This window comes from Microplitis demolitor, chromosome 3, assembly GCF_026212275.2.
Source record: "Microplitis demolitor isolate Queensland-Clemson2020A chromosome 3, iyMicDemo2.1a, whole genome shotgun sequence".
Taxonomy (NCBI): domain Eukaryota; kingdom Metazoa; phylum Arthropoda; class Insecta; order Hymenoptera; family Braconidae; genus Microplitis; species Microplitis demolitor.
In genome coordinates, this window is record NC_068547.1 from 17,371,693 (window position 1) to 17,397,223 (window position 25,531).

Consider the following 25,531-nt stretch of genomic DNA (forward strand, 5'->3'; position numbering starts at 1 on the left):
TCATGAAATTATTAAAGAATAAAATATTTTATTGATCATAAAAGAAGGAAAATAGAATTTTTATCTTGATAAATTTCCATACTAAAAAATAAGAACATGCATTTTAAATTCTTTCCATGTACAGTTAATTAAATTTTATAATTTTAGAAAAAACTTACTTTATCTAAAGACAGAATACATAAACAAAGATCCAATCCATTCATTACCATTGTAAAAAATACTACAAGACTGTATGAAGACTCAATTTTTTCACATATTCTAGTTGAAAATTGAAAATAATTCAAGTACGAATGGGTTTTACTTAAATTTCACTTGATTAAATAATTAATTATAATTTCTACACCGATAAGTTATTTTTATTTGAAATGTTTAGGTGCCATACACTGTAAAAAATTTTGAGTCCGTGGTGTGGTGTGAATGAATCGGTGTTAAAATTTCCAACACTGCTGATATGAAAGTTACACGAAGCACGGTGTCAAATTTTTGACCGTGTGAATTAGAACGTTTACACTACCAATGGTGTAAATGTATAAGTTCTTTATTTGAAACTCTTGATAACTTCAACACTAAGAATTTTATTTTTATTTCAAAATAATCTACACCATTAACAACAATGATATACATGTACTGCTAAGTTTTAGCTAACACATTATATTACAGGGCAATATTTGAGATAATAACGCCGAACAGTGTGAAAAAAAATACTCATACCGTGTTAAGAAAACACCGCTTGATATTTCACACCGAAAAAATTTCACACCATTAATACACACCCAGGGCATCGTGTAAAGCCCTCAGGGACCATTTCCACACCAAAAGCTTTTTACAGTATAGCAGTGACGGACTATAATGGCTAAATAGGGTAGAAGTACCATTTGTGGTCTCACTTTTGTGCGCTAGTGCTAACGTTTTTCCAAAAGACTTGTCGATGACCTCGAGGCCTCCAAACATCCATCGAACGCCTCAATCTTGGCCAGGATCGTCGTCTGAGAAATTCTATAGAAAACCTAAACCGAGGACTCGGTGCTGAGTAAAAATTTTTAATTTTTCATATCAAAGTTAAAAAATGCAAGTGTAGCCAAAATCAAGTTAACTAAGTCAAATGACAGTCAAAAAATTATAGCAGTCAAAATCAAGTTATTTTTTTTACCCGGGCACTGCTTCAGTTTTGGACATTTAATATTTTATTTTAATTAATGAAAAAGTATAAAAAAAAAATTTGCATTGTAATTTGTGATAAAAGTATCTAGGAACTCATTCGAAAAATTATTTATGTCATTGCATATTTTACAAATTCTATTATTGAAATTTTCAAAGTGTCCAAAATTGGCGACATAGTGGTCAAAAACGGTACCTCTACCCCAATCAAATTTATGTAAACGTGTTATAAAAAATAACTTCGGCTATAGTACTTTTCTAAACAAAGCTATTTAAATTTGCGTTATGTGGCTAGTAAATTATAGCTTAGCTATTCTATGACACCATAAAATTTTCAAGAAAAATGATTTTTCCGTGTATACTTACGATAACATGGAACGATGTTTATTAACTAATTCTATCATATGTTGAACACCAACATTATTGTTATCGCTATCGTTATTATTAATATCAATATGTCGATTCATATTTCTAAAATCATCAGCTAGTACCTATGAATCGAATCAATCGATTGTTAGTTAACTGGCAATCGTTATCACTATAATTTAAATACCAGAAAGTTAATTGAAGTGTGAGTCATAAGTTGAATGAAAATAGTATCACATGTTACGTAACAGATAGCGAAGTAATTAACACATTGCTCATACAGTAACAACAAAACGTAACGATTCATCGTCTGATACGTAAACGGATATGCAAGTGGGTAAATAACAACTGAAAAATCAATTGTAGTATTTGACTGATGGACGACTGTTTTGAAGTAGTAAGTAAATAGTAACCTGCAATAGAAAATTTAATGTTATATTACGCACTTAAACAGTAAAGACACCCGAGCCAGAAGTTAAAAACACTGAGTAGACTTACACATATGGACGTAGACCAAAAGATAAACCGATAGCTATAATAGCAGTCATATAACAATACCGTACTTTTTTCGAAGTATTGATGAGCATATAAATTTTATTTTGCAAATGGACTTTTGTCCTAGTGTAATTCCATCGAGTGTGAAATTCTTTTAAAATTGTAAATAATTCACGTCGATGAAACCATAATGTTGAACCCTTTAAATTACAGATCAAAGTTGATTTAAATTTGAATAGAATTTTTTTCGCACATCTTAATAAGTAATGAAGATAAACGAAAAAATATGAAAATCTTTGAAAAATTTTAGCTCGATTTTCATAGCCCATTATCCGAAAGACATCTAATTCAGTTAAAAAACCCATTTTCGCTATTTAGTATTTGGATCCTTTAGCATTCGACCAAACATTTGAGCGGAAAGTTCTAAATATTATAATAAATTTTTTTACAGACCTTTAAAATATTCATTGACATACCAAATACAACCGGGATTAAATCAGTAATGAAATCTAAATCAATATTTTTAACAACATACAATGTGTATAAAGCGAAATAAATGAATAAACTATGTACAATAAGCCCCACAATGTATAATGTAGTTTCCAATAAATTCGGCTTACGATATTCACCACCAAATGCATTACGAAATGATACACCTACTGTTTTCAAAATTGTTATATCTAAATTCCAAAGTTCTTCACATGATATTGTAGTGAGGTCATCACTTTTTTTATTTCTGTTAAACATTTCTTTAAAATGTGAGTCTTCGCTTAAATACCTTAATATTTGTCATTCGATAACAATAGCTATGGGGGAATGGACGGATAATAATAGTAAAGTTTGCAGTTTAGTTCCTTCGGAAACTAATTACAGAAAATTGTATTTAATTATAAAATTGTCGTATAAAATATTAAACATATAAGAAAATGACATCTGCTAAGGGATGTAACAATGAAAAGCTATTTTCTGTTGATAATAGCATATTAATTTTTCATCAATATTGTCGTCGTAATGTCTAGGGCTTCCGGCTGCTAGGGTTCGAGAGGGTGGTAAACAGGAGTACGAAGTCAACTGCCGAAGAATAAACATCACTAGTTGCAACATACAAGGGATTTGGATAATATTACATTTTACTTATGTGATGTATTCTATTCCTGTGATAATATTAACTGACTTTTATTTGCAGGTACACGATACATTGCTATATAAAAATATTGAGAATGTTATAAAACAGTGAATACTACTTGAGTAACAGGGGACAATAACAGTCGAGTTATTTCTTTCAATGAAATATTTATTCGAAAATATAAATGAGGGCTACGACTTTTGTAAGTAAATTCAATGATTTGGTTTATTTACTATAGCATTCAGTTATTTTTTAATGACTTTTCCAGGTAAGAACTTATAAGAACACATAGGATTGTTAAGAAGATTTTTTAATACTGTTTTTATTAATTTAGCTATAAATTAAATTGTTGAATATATTGATTCAAAAAATTACGGATTTATTTTCCGACTAAAACATTTTTTACAAATACTGAAATCCTTAAAGAACTATGAAAAACTTCTTAATAGTGTAAAGTATTTAACAGTTGTTCTAATAATCTAAATAATAATAAATTTTGACATTAAATAAAAAAAAAAATCGGTCTGTCGGTTGACCCTGCGGGCCAGCCCCAAAACTTCCCGCTGTTTTCGACCTCACAGAGCTCGAAAACATTAGTGTAGATATATTTTCGAGCTCTTCGAGCTCGAAATTTTATTATAGTATTATAGTAGAGTATTATAGTAGAATATTAGGGCGCCACTGGAAGATGGACTCGGCCTTCCAGAACCGGATGTTGGAGGATTTTATTTTAATTAATTTAAATTAATTTGTTACTCAGGGTCGTTCGTAATATTTTGTGAGTGAGAAGAGGAATCGTAGAGTAGGCTGAAATAATGTTAATCCAAATTTTAATAAATTTAAACACCTTGCTTTATTTCCTTAACCTGTGACAATATTTATTTCTTATGGCAAACTAATATACTTATGACAAACTAATTTTCTTATGACAAACTAATTTCCTTATGACAAACTAAATTTCCTCGTCCCCTGGACGGTTACTTATGGCAAACTAATTTTCCTCGTCCCCTGGACGGATTTCCACACCCACACACCCACTTAAAATATACCTCGTCCCCTGGACGGTAAACCTTAAGATTGTCCCCTGGACATTAACCTGAACCTATTTTATTAACTCGTCCCCTGGACGGTAAGCCTTAATTTCAATTTAAAAACATTCCCTGGATGTATAATTATTTAAAATAAACTTAACATGTCCACCGGACCTAAATCACAGACACAGTTTTTCTTTACTTAAAATTTACTGACTCTACTTTACTTTATTTAACTTTGTGACATCACTTTCTTTTACTCAATTATTAAACTTGACTTTTCAATACAAAAATTTCACTAATAAAAGCTTCAATATAAATTTCACAACTATTTAATTCTTATTTATTTTCACTGATCTAATTAATTCATTTATTAATTTTCACTGTCTTATTTAATTCAATTATATTTATTAATTAATTAATTCTGGTTTTAATTTAATTATTAACTAATTAATTTTCACTGACAAATTTCCCTTCAATATCTAATTCCAAAATTTATATATTTTATTTCCTCAATTTACTAAAAATTATTTTCATTATGTATTTTAACACTCAACTTAATTTACTGACAAATTAATTCGTCCTTAACTTTACTCGAGACAATTTTATCGTAATTTTCTAGCGTCTTACTTTTGATTTTATAATTTTAATTAGAATTATTTTAACATTATTTTATAAATATTTTATGACTAATTTTACGACTAGAATTACGTCTAAAATTGACTAGAACATTCGGCCGGAGAATTGGCGTCGCAAGGCCTTAATTTACGATCTTACTCGCGGGAAAACTTTTGTCTAGAGCGGCCGACAGGCCTGAATACTTTTATTAAAATACTGAATTTAATTGAATTTATTTATCGAATAATTTATACGGAAAAATTTATTTTATTCCAGCCGAGAAGCCTCGAATGAAATAAATTTAGAGTTACGACATAACGACGAGCACACGGCAAAGATTTTACGGAAATTTCGAGACGCGTGGTTACACTAGCCGACGGGCCTTGAGTTACCAATCTAATTTACGTAACCAGCAGAAAGATGTTATGTAATTTATTTATAATTAATTCGGCCCTCTACTAATTAAATTAGAGGCCTTAATCAATTATAAATTTTACCTTGAGAAATTCCGACATGCTGAGGAAGGTTTTGTTGCTGCTGTCTTATTTCTTCTCGTGATGGCTGGGTTGCCTCTCGAATTATTCTTCCGCCTTCTCTCTCGTCTACCAATTTAAATTTTTCCAATTTATAACCTGTCAATAAACAGTACGTATTAGTATTTTATTAAATTATTGCTTATTGTAATTATCGGCCTAAAGGCCTAATAATTTATTGAACAGTAAAATATAAATTAATAAATCGCCTCGTTCCACGTGAAGCGTGGACGGACATATATATTTACCTGGATGATGGTTTTCCGCCTGGTGTTCTCGTCGTCTCGACAACTCTCTCTCTCTGACTATTTTTCGTTCCGCAGTCCATTATATCATTTCACTCCCGTTCACTATTCCGGAAACCTATTTCCACTTTCTTAGACTGAGGAAATGACGAACGGACGGGCCTTAGTGATCCATGCGACACCCGGTGACTAGTCGCGACACTACTCGTAACTTACGAGGTCATCGGCCGGTTATGGCGGGAACGAAATTCAAATTCAAATTTATTTATTATTTTATATTCATTAAAATTACCCTGTTACACTTCCAATAAGAATTTATGTCCATATATTTTTTCTAAAATAAAAATATAATTATACGGTTAAAAAAAATTTTGACAGCTAAAAAGAAAAGGTAAAAAATATGTTGGTATTTTTTTATTAGATATTAATATTTATATAGTTTTTGGAATCTGATAAATTTTCAATGTTTTTTATTTCGCATTTATGCAAAAAAAAAGGTATCGATTAATAGTATAGAATATTATCAAGACTGAAAACTATTTGAATATGTAATAATATGGTAACTTATAAATTATTCCATACTTGCATTCATTATCTATTATATAAAATATTAATACGAGCAACTTTATCCGTAATTCATGAATATTGAGATAATAATCTCTTGAATTAATAAACACTTAATATAATACCCTCTATTATGGGTCATAAAGTGGTGGACATAAAATATAATTGTCGTTTCTGTTTCTCTACTGAATACATTGTAGAAAAAAATAAAATTATTTTAGAAAAGCAAAATTATAAATTCAATTAATTTTCTTAAATTTTTTATTTAATATAAAGCGCGAAATTAAAAAAAAATATAACAAATTATTTTAAATAAAATTTTCACCATTTAAAGATCGGTTATAATTTATAATTCTGTTATAAATTATTTTGTAATTTAATTATAGTTAAGTTTGTGAATTAATTATAAATAAGTGCAGTGAATTTGAATTTGAGAAAAAAAATTATAATTTATAAAAATAATAAATAATAACATGAATTATTGTCGTACTGGATTTAGAAATTTTTTGTCGTACGTTCCAGGATTATTACTAATATCATTAGGAATTTATCTTGCTACTGAAAAACCGCATACTAATTATGTAATTGATCAAATTCGTAAGGTAAAATTAATTATAACCTAATAAATAATTATAAACATTAATAAATTTCTGAAGGACCAGTTACAAAATACATGAGACAATTTCTGACAGTATTTATTTTTTAAAAACTTAAAAATATTTATCCGCTGGAAACTCTCATGTAAAAATATAATCAGTAATCAATCCTGATTGGCTAACAATTTTTTTAATTTTTATGAAATATTGAAACTTAAAAAAAATTAACAGTAGAAATAAAAAAATTAAAATATCTATAATTAAAAAAAGTAAAACTAATGTGTAAAATTATTGTAAATTTTTTACTTTTTGCCTGACATTAAATCAACGTCACTCGACGCAAACGTTTCCCTTACTTGATTTAGTAACGAAACATAACATTTTTGTTCTCCCTCCTTTTCATCATTGACGTTGCATATTTTGTAACTGAGTCTCAAATTAATTCAGATTTTATTTTTACAGTTATTATACTTTTCTAATTAATGATACATTTTAGGAAGCAGAATTAACTGAAGGGAAATATGGCTATAGAATGTGGAAAGATTTAGACATATATTTTAAAGTATATCTGCTTCACGTAACAAATCCTGACAATGTTATGGAAGGAGAAAATCCGATTTTCGAAGAACGTGGTCCCTATGTTTATAAGTAATTAATATTGAATTAATTAATGCTATATATATATATATATATATATATATATATATATATATATATATATATATATATATATATATATATATATATATATATATACATAAGTTATTAACATTACGGATTTATAAATTAAAATCCTAGACATTGTAATTATAGATAAAAAACCAGTTTTTCTTACCGCAATTATATATACATGTACATGTACATGTACATATATATATATATATATATATATATATATATATATATAAATTACTCACCTTACCGACCTACATTACTTTGCCACAATGTCTAGCTTAAACATGAAGAAACAAGTGACACACGTCGATGAAAAACTTGACGAGTTGGCTTTCACCATATTCAGAACTTATCAGTTCAACAAAAATGCATCCGGAAGTTTTTCTGAAGATGATCAAGTAGTTTTATTAAACAGTGCTTATTTAGGAACCCTCAACACTGTAATCAATTACTTAATTATTAAATAAATTATACTGTAAAAAATATGAAGTAAATTCGAAGAGATTACAGATTTAAATTCAATCCGAATTCATTTCATCACTCGGAGTTCCGGAGTTTAAAATAAATCACTCCATACGGGGTAAATGAAGAGTTTCTTTTTTCAGCGAAGTGATTTCGGATTTCATTTTAATCCGCGTTTACTCCGAACCGGATCTTCAATATTAAATTAAACTCCTCTTCGGAGTGAATTTCACTCCGGGGGGATGAAATAAATAAAGAGTCATCCACTTCGAATTTACTCCGAATTTACTCCGATAATTTTTTACAGTTTATTACTATCAATAATAAAAAAAAAGTAATATTATTATAAATTATTCCAGATAGTATCTAAATTTCCAGCGTTCATCGGACGTTTTGGCAACAGTATACAAAATTTATTTCCTAAAACTTACGATGTATTTTTACGTAGTAAAGTAAAAGACATATTATTCGATGGATTGCCATTGATATGCGACCCTGTTAAATATAAAGATCTAGCTCTCTTATGTAACTTTCTTAAAGGACAAAAGCCACCCATAATTAAAAACACCGACAAACCAGGCGTCTATTCATACAGTTTGTTCGACAAAGTATATTTATCACTATTATTATTATTTAACTTTTTTTATTTATCACTTATTACAATAATAATACAAATACATTTACAACAAAAAATAAATAAAAATCTATATTTTTTTTTTAACATTTAAAATAATAAATCATATTTATAATTATATTTAATAAACAAAGACATTAATAATTAATAATATGTTACAGAATAATTATACCGATAGTGATCCCTTTACAGTAAATCGTGGTGTTGAAAATAAAGACGCGTTAGGTAACACAACGTCGTTCAAAAAATTACGTGTAACAAAATATTGGACTGAAAAAGAATGCAATTTAGTGTCGGGTACAGATTCGATAACTTGGGCACCAATGACTGAAAAGTTACCATTTGTATCGGTATACGAACCTAATGTATGTCGGTATGTACAAAAATTATTATTTATTTTTTTTTTTTATGTTATTATTAACAATTATTCTAAATAATCATTCAATTATGTAACATTAATTAATATACTGAATAATACACTAAATATTGCATACGTTTTATTGATAAAAATATTATATATAGGGAAGAGGGGCAAAACGGGGTACCACCGAGATTTTATAAAAAAATTTTTCTTTTGAAATGTTTATAAAACATTTCAAAATTACTTTTGTAAATATAATTGAGCATTATTTTGAATTTTTTTTTTTACTATTTTCAAAAAAGTTTGTTTTTGTAAAAAAATAGTATGAAATAAATTTAATTTTTTTTCTTATCTATTTACAATAAAAAAGCTCCCAGTGTCAAATTACTTCAAATGTATTTTAATAGTCAATTTGAAAATATTTAAAATTTAAAGAATTTTAAGATTTGATTAACTTTCAATTATTTTTTAATCTGTTACTTTAAGAAATATATAATAGCTCTTTCAAAAATATTTTCTTTGGAATTAAAACAAACTTTGATCTTTTACTTTGAAGTTACGAATAAATAGTGATTAACAACAAAAAAACTTAATAATTTAAAGTTGGTTGTTAAACTTTTTAAAAAATTGAAAGTGTTAGTCGAAAAATGTCAATGAATTTTGTTTTACGATAAAAACTATTAAAAATTTATTTTTTTTTCTTTTACATCCAATAATTATATGAAATGGAATTTTTCTTTGAGTAAATTACTTACAAGAAAATTTAATTTAATCAAATTTATTTAATATCTAGAAATTTTTTTTTCACCTTTTTTAAGGGGTGTCCCATTTTGCCCGCAAAAAATTTAACGTATTTGTGTCCCACTGATTAAGAAAAATGATTTAATCCATGCTACGTATACATTTATATATTACCTAATTCAAATTGTTTTGAATCATTTCAAATAATTTTTCTTAATCAGAGCCACAAAAACTTAGTATTTCCCTAAGTCCCCCGTTTTGCCCCCTCCCCTCTTCTATATATATATATATATATATATATATATATATATATATATATATATATATATATATATATATATATATATATATATATATATATATATATATAATATTATATAAATAATATATTGTTATAATATAAACCAATAATAATAGACGAATGACGCCAAATTTTAAAAGAGAAGTAATAATAAATGGTTTAATGGGATACCGGTATGAACTGGATGAAACTACATGGCTAAAAAAAAATATGGGTTGTTACTGTCTACCTAATGCAAAAAAAGTACCGGAATGTCTGCAAACCGGTCTTCTAGATATCACCAAATGTCAGGTTACATTATTATTTATATAGTTACTATATTATTAACAAATGCTTGTATTTTTTTAACATTTTTATATAAATACACCACGCAGTATCACGCGTGTATTTTATAAGATACTTAATAGACATAATATTGCTTAATAAATAATTAACCATACGCACGTGCCACTTATTTATATTACATTTAATTAATGTATGTAGTTTTTGAATTTTGTACATTTACTATAATAATATTTTGGTAATTATGTAGAAGTAAGACTTGACATGCAAATTTTTATTTTTTCAATTTTTAAAGTTGGCCAATTTGAGAAATCATGAATTTTGGATTTTAAAAATTTACTTGTAATAAATTTTCAAAAATTTTAAATTTTGTTGAATAGTAGGAAGTTAAGAAAAGAGCAAAGGAATTTTGTAAGAAAAAAAGGTTGAGTAATTTGACTTTATGTTCTACTATTCTAAGTAGTCTTCAATTAACTATTTCATACCCTGTAAAAAAAACGGGTAAGTCCAAGTGGTGTCGGTGTTAAAATTTTCGGTGTTGAATTTCTATTCGTGGAATTTTTTTTACACCAATTTGAACCCGTTATTTTAACACAGCCTACACCGGTGTTATTTCATTTTAACACCACGCAGTGTTAAAATGAGTCCGCTTTTAACACCCCTCCTTTTACAGTGTATTAGTATCTATCAGTTATTAATTAAAAAAAAAATTCATTAAAATGTAGAACAATTTTGGCTCTAAAAAAAATTAAAATTAAAAAAAAAATTGTGGTAGGGTAAGAGTACCATTTGTGACCACTACTTCATTTTTGGACTTTTAATGATTTTTTTTTAATTCATGAAAAAGTATTTTTAAAAAATTTTCAGAGTAATAGTGTGATAAAAGTATCTTAGAACACATTAAAAAAATTAATTATGTTTTCGCATATATTTGATAAATTATTTTATGTGAAATTTCTTAGTGGCCAATAAAATTACTTCTACCCTAAACTTTTTCGATGAAAAAAATTTGCTAAAATTCTTATAAAATAAATTTCATACAACTTTCAAGAAAAAAAGCTAAAGTTTCCTTTTACCCTTTTTCTTATTTCAACAAAAAAAATATATTTTTTATCCCAAAAATAAAAAAAATCCTTTTTCTATACAATTACCACTGTAATATATATATATAAAAAAAAAATTAATTATAGGATGCACCGGTAATATTTTCTGAACCGCATTTTCTTCATGCGGATCCAAATCTCTTGGAGTATGCACGTGGCTTAAAACCAGATCCAATTGAACACACAACATTTATAACAATCGAGCCTCTGAGCGGAGCACCACTCAGTGGTTCGAAAAAAATTCAACTTAATCTAAACGTAAAAAGAATTCCTGGCATCACTTTGCTCGCAAATATTTCCGAAGGACTTTTTCCAATTCTTTGGGCCGAAGAGGTATTTTATTTATTTATTTTTATCAATAAACAGTTGAGTCAATGAACGAATAAATTAGATAACAGATTAATTTATTAATCCACTCTCACATTTAATTATTTATTTATTTATTTATCTGCTTCTTACCAAGTTAATTTGCGGTCTACAAATTTTAATTATCAACCTTAAGTGTTACTGCGTATTATAAAGCGCGGTAAGATATCTACAAGGTCAGTAGTGTGTAAAAAAAATTTAATAAATTACAATAACGATACACAAAAATCATGATCAGTTTTTATGTAATCATTAATAATTTTATGATAATTAAATTTATAAATTGCAACTATAATTAATGACAATATTTTTTTTTACTTTTATGTATATAAATAAATATATACAACGAAATTCTTGAGCAATATACTTGATCGTAATTAATCGGATGGTTTTAATATAAAAATTAATTTTATTTTATTTATCTATTTTATTTGTTGCAATGAATAATTCAATTGAATTAATAATGACAATAAATTATAATTATTTATAGACAAATGTAGCAAGTGTTAAATTACTGGGACCAATTATTAATGCACATCGTCTTTTAAATGTTTTCAAATACTTTACATGGATACCAATTGTTATTGGATTATTTTTAATAATGAAACTCATGTGGTATCGCAGTCTTTTAGAACCAAACGACACGTTAAGAGGAACAAATCGTTTACAAGTAACAACAATAACAACAACAGCATTACGTCCGGAGGATAATAATTTTCTACGTCATCCGAGTCAGCAACTCGCCTTAATAAGACCCGCGAATCGTAATCGCAACCGTGTCTTTAATAAGTGAAGGCCATAACGTATTAATTTATTATTTGTCGCTCTATTTTTTTTTCTCAAATAATGATGATGATAATAATAATAATGATATACTGTAAGATATTCATAAATTTAATATTTATATATGAGTATATTTATCTTTAAATTGTATACTACTACTTATTCACATAAGTAGACGTCGAAAGAAGTTGCGTTGGAGCGACACTAAATTCCACGTGTTCCAAATCACTCGTTTGGCCTTGGAATCAACCCAGCCGGAATTTATTAAACTTTTTTGTTTTGCTTTATTCGTTTAAAACACGTATAAAACCCACTTTTGTTGTTAAAATTGAGTCTTAATACCAGGAATTTAAAATAAATAAGTAAACTACGCGTAATTTTCAATTATATCAGACATCGCAACCCACGTGCCAGATATTAATGCGAATATTGAAAAAATTATAAGTAATATATTTTTAATGAGCCTCCAGTAGCACGTACCTAGATGACCTTCCCAGCATGAAATTGTCTCAACAATAACGGGGAAAGCGATTCCCAGAAAGGAGAAGAATACTGCGCCGATTAATGAAATAAAAGGCTCGAGGTTTGGTATCGCCAGAGCAATCACAACTATAACAATTTTAAAAATAAAAAAAATATATTTATATAAGTAATTAATTGATTATAATTACTGTTGATGTAATAGATAAATGATAATTACTAGTAAGTAGAGCCATAACTACTCTCCATATTGTTTCGCCAATAGCACCGTATTTATGACTCAATCTAGATCTCACTGCTGCTGATGTTATTTCAAGTGGAACAAAAAATTGCAGACCATAAGTAAAAAGAATAGCTAATGCTATTGTTAATTTAACAACTTGAGCGAATCTGTAATATAATTATTACATAATTTTAATTATATATACATATCTATAGCTTACATATATTTATTGTTATTGTAATTAACATACTATTGAAAGTAATGTTACACTGTAAAAGAAATGGGTTAAGTCCAGGCGGCGTAGGCGTAGGTCAAAATTTTTGGCGTTAAATTTAAACACCGGCGGCGGTGTAAATATTTTTTATCGGTGCTTAAGTATTTTTCGGTGTTGATAATATTTTACTCTGTGAATATTTTTACTTACTCAATTACTATAGTTAGCACAGTGTTTTTATCAATTAATTAAATTATTGGTGATTGAAATAGCGGGTGTAAAATTGTATAATTTTTAAATAAATTACATATAACATAAATTATTTAAATAAGTACATAGCAAAATTTTAATTTCCTCCAGATAATATTCATTAAGTTTTTATATTTTTTTATGTGTAATAATTTTTTTTTTTTTTTTCTATTTTCTACAAATACATAATCCAAGTATTTTAAGAACGTTATACAAATATATCGAAACATTCTGTAAAATAAGAGAATCCTTTTTGTAATCCGTATAGTATTTTCACGGTTTATTAGATTTCAATTATTTTTTTCATTTTTTTCTTTAAAAATTCATTATATGTTTACAGCTAATAGCATAGTCCGTATTATTGTAATTTCGTTAACAGTCGCGTTACAGGGAATCCATTATCTTTATTTTTAAGTTCATTTTTATTTTGATATATTATTTAATAATTTTATCTTTTTCTTTTATCATTTATTGTTAATTTTAAATTAACACAAATTACTGTACACTTATTATTGTATACTGTCTTATAATCATTAGAGGATACATGTCCTATGACCAAATAAATTTACATAAACATAAACATATAAAATCTGCTCTATTGTAATTTAAAGTGTACCTTTAATAATGCAATGAATGTATCTATCTATCTTTTCTAATTTCTATACGCAGAATTTTTTTTTTTTTACACCGATTTAACACCAGTATTTTAACACAACCAAATTGCACCTTCAACACCGGTGTTATTTCATTTAAACATCGCGCGGTGTTAGATTGAGTTCATTTTTAACACCGCTTCTTTTACAGTGTAAATAATATTAAACTAAAATTATACTAACGTGTCATCAATTGGTAAATTGAGAGTGATGATTGATTTTGTTTCTTCACCATATTTTAAGTAACCAAATACTCCTATTGTCGTAAACAAACCAACGACAATAGTCATAGTTATGTTAAGAACACTTGGGCAGCCTAGAAAGTGGTTGGGTTTTTCCATACTGTTTTCGATTGGCATCACCTGACAGTTATTAAATTATTATTATTATTTTAATAAGTTAAATGTTTTTTATCCCGGTATTTATTCAAATAAAATAACAATAATATTTTATTTTAAATGTGTGAAATATTTTTGTTATATGATTTAGTTAAAGGTTAATAACATCACTGTATACTTTCTTTATTTTTATGTAAGATTTGTCAGATAAATTTTCGTAAATAAATACATATATATTTTTTTTATTTATTTATCTATAAAACAATTACGGGTATTTCAACAAGATAATCTTAATCGAGCAATGAACTTTTTTTATTACTGTGGTACTCAATATTTTTTTTTTTTTTTTTACTGTAAAAAAATGCGGAGTAAACTCGGATTTAATCCAGAGTGAATGCGCAGCAAATGACTGTTCATTTATTTGATTCCCGCGGAGTAAAATTTACTCCGAAAGGGAGTTTATTTTAATATTAAAACTCCGAATTTACTCCCAATTTTTTTCAGTGTCGTGAAAAAATTAATTATTAGAGTAATAAGCTTACCACGCCAATTCCTTCGATGGCAAAAATAACTGTAGCAAAGAATTTCGGTAAATTTTCAGCGCTGGCGATATATTTGATGTCATTTGTTGGTTTGAAATCATAGAAAACGTAATAGAGAGTTGCCGCTAAACCAGCAATCATAATTACATTAGCAAGTGCCGAAAACGGTATTAAATATCTGAGATTACGTATTTGTGCTAATAAAAGGCATGCTGGTATTAATGCTAAAATATATAGCCTTATATTTATATCAGAACCTGTATGATAATCGGTTATCTGTAAGAAACATAAAACGAAAGTTAAATGTGTTAATTAAGCCAATGTAATTTAACTTAATTTGTTGCAATAACAGTATGTTAATTATTGAATGACACAGTAACTCACTTGTTTAATAGTCGTTGAAATAAACACAACGTAAACACAAGCACCACCAAAATAAGTGCAACAAAGCGCAGTATCTACTGCCATTTTCATGAAATTTGCATATGGTCTTATTGCTTTAGGTCCGCATGCAAATGCTGTTTGTGCTGTTTCAGAATATGTCATTTTAGGAGTTTTTGTCCGCCTGCATAGTACATGAGATGATCTGACGAGAATGTGGACACAGTGACCACAAAGTAATCCTATTAAGAGTGTTCCTATTCCACCGAATAGAAGACCGCCGTTTTTTAATGCATTTGGCATCGCTAATATTCCTGAGCCTAGGGATGATTTTACCATATGGACCAATGAACCGAGATCACTACACGGAGAAAAAAATTAAAGAATTTTACTAAATTTGAAAAAAAAAAAAATTACAATCCGAGTAATCTTAAAATGAAAATCATGATGTACGCGGAGAGAAATTTATGGTAACAATTACAATATATTATGGGAATGGTTCCCATAACGCATGGTAACTGGTTTTTTCTAAAAGTCGATTATAGGAACGTTACCCATATATATTATAGCAATCATTACTATAATATCATGGTAACTATTACCATACATATGGTAATAGTTACCATGGTAACCAGTCCCATCTATATGGTAACCACTACCATAATCCTATGGTGATAATTCCCGTATATTTTGGGAATGATTACCATAATATAATGACGTTTACCATAGTATAATGGGAACGATTATCATAATATTATGGGAATAGTTACAATAATATATAAGGTTTATTCCCATATGCACTTAAGAAACGTTACAATTTGCACTGTAAAAAATTTCCAATAAATTTTACTATGGGTGCATAGTAACACCAGACTATATGAAAGCTGCTACAAAATTTACAAGTGTCCCATAGTAAACTACACGGTTGTGGCCTATGTGCATACGTTTACGATGAGGCACTTATAAATTTTGTATCAGTTTTCTTATAGTCCGGTGTTACTATGCGCCCACAGTAAAATTTGTTGGGAATTTTTCACAGTGTAGTTATAAGATTGGTTTCTATTTGCTTATGGGAACTATTCCTATGAGTATGGTAATCATTACCATGATTCTTTCACATGCAATTTGGGAACTGTTACCACAATGATGTTAATTATTCCCATACTTATGGGAGCTTTTCCCAGAAAGTATGGGCTTATATCCCATAATCCCAAGTAATCATTACCATAATGGTATGGGATGATTATCATAAACGTAGTAGGGACAGTTGTGAGCAATTTTTGAATTTTTCAAGTAATTATCTCTACTTAGGATTGCAATTATTGTGATAAATAAAACTTACAATCTAGATAGTAATAATTGAAATAACAAATTAATTTTCTATAAATCATCGTAATTTTTTTTATAGATTATGATTTTTTATTTGAGATAGAAAATTATTAGTTCCGGTTTTAATTACTATTTAATTTTGAGCGGCATTTTTCTCCGTATATTTAAAAGTATTTATAATTTATTAATTATTTATATTTATATATATATTTTTATTTCATAAATATTGTAATCATTCCAGATATTTCTTACACTGTAAAAAATTTGCAGAGTGAAAGCGGATTAAATCTAGAGTTAATTCGGAGCGGGTGAGTGTTTATTTATTTAATTCCCTTCGAGTAAAATTTATTCCAAAAAAGAGTTTATTTTAATACCAAAACTCCTAATCAGAGTGAATTTTTTTAACTCCAGGGCCCTGAGTGACGGAATGAATTCTTATTTGAATAAAATCTTTAATCACTCAAAATTCACTCCCGATTTTTTACAGTGTATAGATTTTTAAATTATATATAAAGAGTAAAAGTATAAACTCTGCTGTAAAATTAAGAAAAGTAACATATGGATTTTTTGTTCATATATGTAAATATTAAAAAATTAATTCTGATGTTAATTTATTTTATAGTAAAACTAAAGGTTGTTTAATTACATTACATCAAGTAGCTATAGCTATAATATGAAAGTATACTTTCAATTTAAATTTAAAGTTTAAATTTTAAATTCATAATCAAAGAAATTTAAAACCGAGGATTAGTTTCCCAATGAGTATTCATAGCAATACATTAAAACTATTTAATTAGTCTTAAATGGGGACTAGTCGTTAGTTATAAGCTCTTATGAATTAATTTAATGCGGTCTTTTTGATTTGTTTACATATCAATGTTCAAAGTAATTTTACTTTCAAATTCAACTTGAAAACACTCATTTTTTTTTCTTTTTTTTTTAACTTAATTATCAAAACTATTGACTGAGCCATCAAATTTGTTATGTGGTGAGTAATTGTTGGATTGAAAAAATTTTAGTGTTTTGGCGGCAAACTAAAAAATTTTGTTTGAAAAAAATGACGTGAAACAAAAACAGTAATATTAACATTTATTATTCTTTTTAAATCTCCGATAAAAATAAATCAGAAAATGAAGCGTATCATAATATTTTTTATTTTTACACTTACGTAAAAAACAGATGGAGATAAAAATATTTTAAAAATCACATATATATACCTTTTATTAAAAACTTTTATTAAAAAATCGAATTAACGATTTTTAAATTCTGATTGAAAAAACTTTTCAAATTTTATTTCAATTTGATTTTAGAATTCATTAACAATTAGTAATTTCCGGTTCTTTACATAAAATTTCAAATACTTACCAAACAAATTGTTAAAAAAATTAAAAAAAAAAAATCGGGTATAATTTCCATTATTAAAAAATTTTTATATTAGTAGTTTACAGACATGATAAAAAAAAATAAACAACCAAACAAATGTTTGTCTTTTCACGAAAAATTAAAATATATTCATAAGTATTAAGGAAACATGACATATTAAATTAATGAATGTATAAAAAAATTTTAAATGACAAAGAAGCTTAAATTTAAATCATGACCTTTCCAATAATACATAGTTTAGCCAGTTTTATTAGTTGTATCTAAAGATAAGGCTTTGAAAAAATTTTCCTTATACTATCATAAAGATACAAATTATATCTCATTTATTTATATTTTTTTTTTCATTGATAAATAATTTCCATAAATACATTATTAATAATAAAATTGTATTGCCATTAATTTAAATAATAAAAATAAATACTAAATATGATTAAATTTCTCATATCAAAAAATAAAGACAAGATAGAAAGTAAATATAAATATTGATACTTACGAATAGGTATTTTTCTTATCTCGGTGTTCAAATGGATCATAGAGCTCATCTTTCTCGTTGTATTCACCGATAGCAGGTGCTATCTTTGTGCTGTTAATCAAATATATATCACAGTTTATCATTTGTACTTAATTTTTTTTTCTTTGTTGTACAATAATTTATCATACTTTATTTTTTATAAAATTCCACTATCAATATTAATAAATAAATAAATCAAACAAGATTTAAATTATTTACATTATATTTACTTTGCTATTGGAAAAAAAATCTATTGCTGATAACTATCTAATTTGTGTGATAGATACGGAAAAAAAGAACTGTTGCTGCAACAGGACATGGCCTTGTAGCAGCTGTAGGGCTTAGTTCTGTTACAGCTACAGGACAAGTCCCGTAGTCTTCACAAGATCAGTCATGTTGCAGTCACAGGAGTAGTCTTGAATTCGTAATAAGTTCGTAAAATAAAAAAAATTTTTTTTCGCCGATGTTGATTCTCAACTTTAGTAATTCACATTATTATATTTATTATGAATTCAAGAATATGCCTGTGACTGCACCAGAAATCGAGCTGTGATTACAACAGGAATAGATCATCACTACAACAGGAATAGGCCTGTGGTTACAATAGGACTGATCTTGTAGCTGTAACAAGGCGGGTCCTGTAGCTGCTGCATAACTTTTCTGTTGCAGCAACAGTTCTTTTTTCCCATGTATTCATATATATTATCAACAATTTATGTTTACTATTGAATAATTAACAATAATAACAATTCCATGTGTCAAAAAAAAGGAATGTAAAAGATAAATATTTTAATTATATCGGAAATATGGAATTTACATTGACGGTAAATATAATAAATCGATATTAATATAAATAATAATAATAATTCGAATGGAGGTAAAAAATTGTATCAGTCAAAACATAAATAAGGAAAGTGAATATTTTTTGAAATCACTGAATTTAAATAATTTTAATTAATTATTGTTAACTGGAATTTTGTTGTTCTAACAGCAAAAAATTTTGTTATCAAGACGATTACGGTTAAGTTACACGAAATTATCATTATACAAGTTATTTTGTGCGTCACATAATCACTATCTTTTATTTGAACATAATTATACATTAGCCGACCGTGAAAATTATATTTTTTTATTTACTTTTAATCACTAAGAAATTCGGTGATTAAATATTTATAAATATATCACACTTACGTGCTGCTAAATTCCTTCATTTGATTCCCAGGTGTATCTTTTTCAGACGTACTCTTCCACATGTTTAATTATTATTATTATGATTTTTTTTTTTTTGACTAATCTCTATTTTTTTTAATTCTTATCCTGAAAAATACACAAAATTAAGTCATAAAAATTATTTCAATTAATGTCCATTAAATATTTTTCTTACATATATGTACTTTAACAATTATGATAATCCGTAATAAAATATTTTGCGAAAGATGTTATTGCAATGCTTGTAAAAATGTAGGAATAAAAAAAAAAAGTTGAAAAAAATTATCAACATGAAAAGATTAAAGATAATCCTTGAGATAAAATTCTTTGAGCCAATTCTTGAATCACTTGTGTTAACAATTATTTTAAAAATTTATTCACTTGATTTTTATGTAAATTAATTACTTGAATATATGTTTAGTAAATAAACTAATCGATAAAAAAATGAATTAGACGGAAGAGAAAATTCATTGTAAGAAGAATTTTTACAAGTACACAAGGTCATAAATATAATTTCTAAACATCAGTTCACGTAAGTGAAATCGTAGCGATGGCATTGACACAAAATCAAATACGGAAATGAAAACACAATTAATTTACGCACCACGTGTATTTGTAAATAAAAAGCGAAATGTTTTTATTTATTTTTTTCATACTTATCAATGAAATAATTAAAATTACAATTTTTTTATCTGCTTTAAATAAAATATTTTTAATAGATTTGGTTTTTTTAGATAAAAATTAAAACCCAGATATATCTGGGCCTTCCGAAAATAATATGTCGTCACTATATTAAATGAAATGATAATAACAACTCCTGTATCAATTCGTATGTTTTCAGTGATTTTAAATCAATAAGATTTAACTGATAGCGGTATGTCCAATAACCGGTGATAATATCAATTGATTTATCATAAATCTAAGTGTTTACTGTTATAAACATTTCAATCACTGCGTAATCATTTTTTTTATTACTCAAACTGTAACAATTGCATATAATTTAAATTAATTGATGCAATAATAGTTTAGTTTCCATAATTATTCAATTAAAATTCAAATTAATAATAATAATAATTATTTATTATAAGTAAGTTACGAAATTAATTATACAGTAGAATATATTGGTAATATATGAATATCACTTTATATATTTATAAATAATTATTGTTTATTTTTACTATAATAATTAAAACCTTTAGTTAAAAAAAAAAAAAATGCAATAATTTTTACGGTGATTTCAAACGTGAAATTTTTTCTAATATTTCACGTTTCATTATTCAAAAATAAATTAATTTTATTTGACATGCACTCTTATCTTCATGATAATTACGAAGTCACAATTTAAGTTTTTAAGTTACGTATGATAAATATATATGTGTAAATGTACACATAAACTAATTTCATCCATACAATTTAAATACATTTTTCCGCACTATCACATTTATGTAAATGTATATATAAATGCAGGTGAAACGTATGTATCGTTTGTTATCATTTATGAGCACGTGTTCAAGTGTAAATATATATTTATAAAATATAAAAAGTTAATCTATTTACTTATTAAATTATGCTATTATCACAATTAAATCAAGTGTATCACGATTTCCTAGAGTGATTACTCCATGCCATTATTTTTTTTTTTTTACAATAAAATATAAACATCACTTCCAAGCGTCATTACATCTTTATTTTCTCTTATCAATAAATCAATTCAATAAATTATTTTTTTTTGACATTTGTAAATAAATAAATATCTTTTAGATCCAATTAATCATTTAAAAATTAAAATTAATTAGTTAGTTAAATTTCATATTATTTAAGAAGATACTTTTAGAAAAAAAATTTTAAAAACATCTTTCAATTAAATTTTAAAAAAATTTATTCATTGAAATAAATATCAATGTAAAGATAAATAAACTATAAATATTTATCTACATATGAGATTAAATATAAAAATAAATTGTGTTAACTAAATAAATTTATCACAAAAATCATTCACAATAGAAAAAAAAAAAGTAAATAAATGATGCCAAAGATTTTTTTTTTTAAAGTGCGTCGGTGGTAACAAATATAAATAAATTACATACTTGGTATTGAGGTTGATAGTTGAATCTATAATATATATTATATATTTTTTATATTTAATGTAGCAATAATTCACAGTTTATGTCTGATGTACAAATAAATACATTTAACAAAAAACCCGTAAAAGTACTTGTGATCAGACGAGCTGATGTTGAGAGGACAACGATTGAGGAGACTGTACGTCTCACCTGACGGACGGTCTGTCACACTCTAGACTAGACTTTATTGTATATACGGCTTTTAAAATAAATCACACGTGAAAGAGACCGCGATTATTACGTTACACGCGAGTGAGTTTATACATACAGACAAACTCAGAGATATTATTCGCGTTATCAACAACCGCCAAATAGATTACGGATTATTATTATTATTATTATTATTATTATTATTATTATTATTATTATTGTTTTACCTTAAATATAATTACTCATTCTTATAAAATGAAACAAAATTTTTTTCATTTAATTATTATTAAAATAAAAAAATACCTTTTATTAACAATTTCCTGACACAAGTAACACACAATCCACTTAAATATATGACGATTATTTATTTTAAACAAATAAACAAAATTCACTTTTTACATAAAATTAAATTTTAAAATTCATTTTTATATTTTTTTAAAACAACTAATTATAACTTCTCTCTTCTTTATTTATAAAAAACAATTAATGTGAATTGTCCAAGAGACAAAATGTAACTCAAGTGTCTCGTAGTATCAAGCGGTAATATATATAGTGGATGTGAATAATGATGATGATAATGTTAATACACGTGAGGGTCGTTCGCGTTGTTGGTAAGTCATCAGTATCAAACGAAGAAATAACTCGTGGGGGAAACTTTAAACTGTCCTCGAGGAGTCGTTAATTTCTATTGTATTATATATATGTATATGTATATGTATATATTACAATGTATGTTAAGAAGGAAAAAATAAAATTAAAATTAAAAGAGGAAGAAGTAATGAAACTAAAAGTTATCAAGTTAAATATTAAATTATAAGTTTAAATTAAAGAGGACAGGTAATAGAATCCGTCCGTACTTATGAACCCGTTAACTACGATTAACTTCTGTTATGCGTTCACACTTTGTCTCTCCCTTTCTCTTGTAAATACGACCACCACTTCTTATTTAGCTATAAACAACAACTGCCACCTTCATCTCTTCTACCACCTCCAATTTATTCCTCCTTCTGCTCTTAGTCCTCTTACTTCTTCGCCACTTATCTGGTTACATTACATTACATTGCTTACATTAGAGGTTCGATTCGATCTATAGTTTTCTCTCCCCGATTGTTTTTGTCCTGGTTATAATATTCCTACTATACTCTTACAAATAATACAAGTGAGTGAGTAAAATAATGCTTTATTCTTCTCACGCATACGCTAATCGACAATGATATCGTCTTTATTGCACTTACGGTTTTAAAGCCCCCGTCAGTGTCTGCATTCTCGATCTCGTTCGTCCTTTCACTTTTTTTCACTAGAATACACGTGACTTGGTATTATCTTGCGGTTGTAATTTTTTTTTAACTTACTTTTAATATTCAACAATACAAATAATTACTTATTTTTTGTTGATATTTACTGTTTTTTTCTGGTAAATCAGAAGTGAGGAGATTAATAAAAAGAAATTTCATTGAACTGATTTGATATAACTTTCTAATTATTGGTATTTATCTTAAATTTATTTAACATAAATCATTTTTTGTTTCTTCATTAAAGGTTTTTATAATGTCACGTAAATTTTCCACTGCTCCAAATATCTGGAATATATATATATATATATATATATATATATATATGTATATCTATATATTTATTACGATAATTAAATAATTAAATGTGTAATAACAATAATTCTTATTAACTGTTAAGACAACTTTAGATATTTGCACGAAATCCTCATCGAAGAATTTTTTTTTACAATTAATCTCATTTTTTATCTTGAGGAATAATAAAAGTAAATATGGTAATTTTTTTATACTGTTATGTAAATATTATTAAATTCATGGAATTTATTTTTTTAACAATAAAATGTTTGAAAATTTGTGTTTTGATATGAATGAGAAGACTATTCACTAATTTTAGAGATAAATGTTTTGTTTTTTTTTTTTTTTTCTTATATTTAATTTATGAAATTTTTTTTTATTGAAGAAATAATTTTTTTTTTAATTCTCAAAATTTGAAAGGTTATCGAGATTAATAATCGAGACGTTATAAATAATTTATAGTCGACTGATCAAAACTTTAATTTATGTTTCTGAAAATTTCTATTTTTTTTTTTTTAACAGAGGTCTCGGATTTTTTAAATCTCATTCTATTCGTCATTAAATTCTTATCGTATTGTATTTTTTTTTTAAAGATTAAATTCAGGAAATTCCGCCAATAAATTAACATTTTCTTAGAAAAAATTACTCTAATCTTCAAATCATTTTTTTTTTTGTTTTGATTCAATATAATTTAGTAAAGAATTCTAAGTCTTCAGAAAATAAGATAAATATATAAAAATATATACATATTTTTTTTTCATAATTTAGAAAACAATAAAATTTTTCTAGAAGAAAAGAACCCCAAAACTTCTCGGTGTTTCTGAGCTCAAAAAACTCAAAAACGTTATTGCTTTTAAATTTTTGGGCTCTTCGAGCTCAAAAAAAGCCTTGACCCCCAAAAAAAAACATTTCACTAAAAAAATTAATTTTTATTCAACGATATCTTTGGAACAAACTAATCGATTCGCACGCACTTTACACGGCGAGCAAAAAGATATTTTAAGACTAAGCTTTAATTAAATTTTGAGACAAATCAGTTAAGCGGCTTACGAGTTATGTCACAAAAAACTAAAAATAAAAAAGTTTTTTTATTTTTATTTTTCAAATAACTTGAAAATTTAAAAATTTAGAGGCTTTCCCCTGAAAAAGTCTGAATAGCTTCCTAGGATCTCAATACGCCGACATCTGATGCAAACTCGATTTTCGAAAATCAGACCGAAATCACTAACTCTTTTTTTTGAAAATTTTTAACTTCAACAGCGGGGAGTCAAAAAATAAAATAAAAATTATAAATTATTTTGTGAAAAAAAAAGATCACATGACTAAAATAGTACTTGTGAAAATATTTTTTCAAAAACTTGTGACTAACAGTTCTAGAATTTTTCATTAAAGTAATTTAGTACTGCATCCAAAAATTAATATCTTGATTATAAGTTTTTGTAACCTCGTCTATTGATCCTATTTTAAAAAATATTATTTTTGTAATATTTTTTGAAAATATTAACTTGATTATTAACCCGGATAGCAAAACGACGTCTTGAATTCCGAATGAGTTCCTATTTATGATTTTGACGTCTCATCAACATCTTCAAGAAGTTCTCAAGATGTCGAATGAGCCACCTAGCGGACTCAATAAGACGTCTTTAAAACAAGTTCTCAAAGAGTTCTTTTTTCTGACTTCGCAAATAAGACTTCATTTTGAATTTACCATGACGTCTTA

General features: G+C 26.5%; 3 protein-coding genes across 4 annotated transcripts; 1 reads left to right on the plus strand and 2 right to left on the minus strand.

The window, feature by feature from the left end:
- Positions 1–1,520: 1,520 nt before the first annotated feature.
- LOC103572492 (uncharacterized) lies at positions 1,521–2,766 on the minus strand. Its single transcript, XM_008551125.1, has 5 exons — positions 2,640–2,766; positions 2,473–2,528; positions 2,023–2,219; positions 1,712–1,937; positions 1,521–1,649 (listed from the first exon to the last, which is right to left on the minus strand). The coding sequence occupies exons 1-5, from the start codon at positions 2,764–2,766 to the stop codon at positions 1,521–1,523; spliced, it is 735 nt and encodes a 244-aa protein (XP_008549347.1).
- A 3,843-nt stretch (positions 2,767–6,609) lies between these two features.
- LOC103572499 (sensory neuron membrane protein 2-like) lies at positions 6,610–12,450 on the plus strand. Its single transcript, XM_053737416.1, has 8 exons — positions 6,610–6,738; positions 7,229–7,380; positions 7,685–7,847; positions 8,229–8,477; positions 8,665–8,876; positions 10,023–10,197; positions 11,379–11,624; positions 12,148–12,450. The coding sequence occupies exons 1-8, from the start codon at positions 6,610–6,612 to the stop codon at positions 12,448–12,450; spliced, it is 1,629 nt and encodes a 542-aa protein (XP_053593391.1).
- LOC103572508 (proton-coupled amino acid transporter-like protein pathetic) lies at positions 11,684–23,142 on the minus strand. Of its 2 annotated transcripts, none has more exons than XM_014441246.2 (8): positions 22,529–23,142; positions 19,935–20,060; positions 18,726–18,815; positions 15,524–15,881; positions 15,140–15,415; positions 14,443–14,621; positions 13,141–13,310; positions 11,684–13,049 (listed from the first exon to the last, which is right to left on the minus strand). In XM_014441246.2, the coding sequence occupies exons 2-8, from the start codon at positions 19,994–19,996 to the stop codon at positions 12,808–12,810; spliced, it is 1,377 nt and encodes a 458-aa protein (XP_014296732.1). In that variant the 5' UTR covers positions 19,997–20,060; positions 22,529–23,142; the 3' UTR covers positions 11,684–12,807. The 2 variants fall into 2 exon arrangements, with proteins under 2 accessions (XP_014296732.1, XP_014296731.1); XM_014441245.2 differs by lacking the exon at positions 22,529–23,142 and adding an exon at positions 22,040–22,230.
- Positions 23,143–25,531: the final 2,389 nt, after the last annotated feature.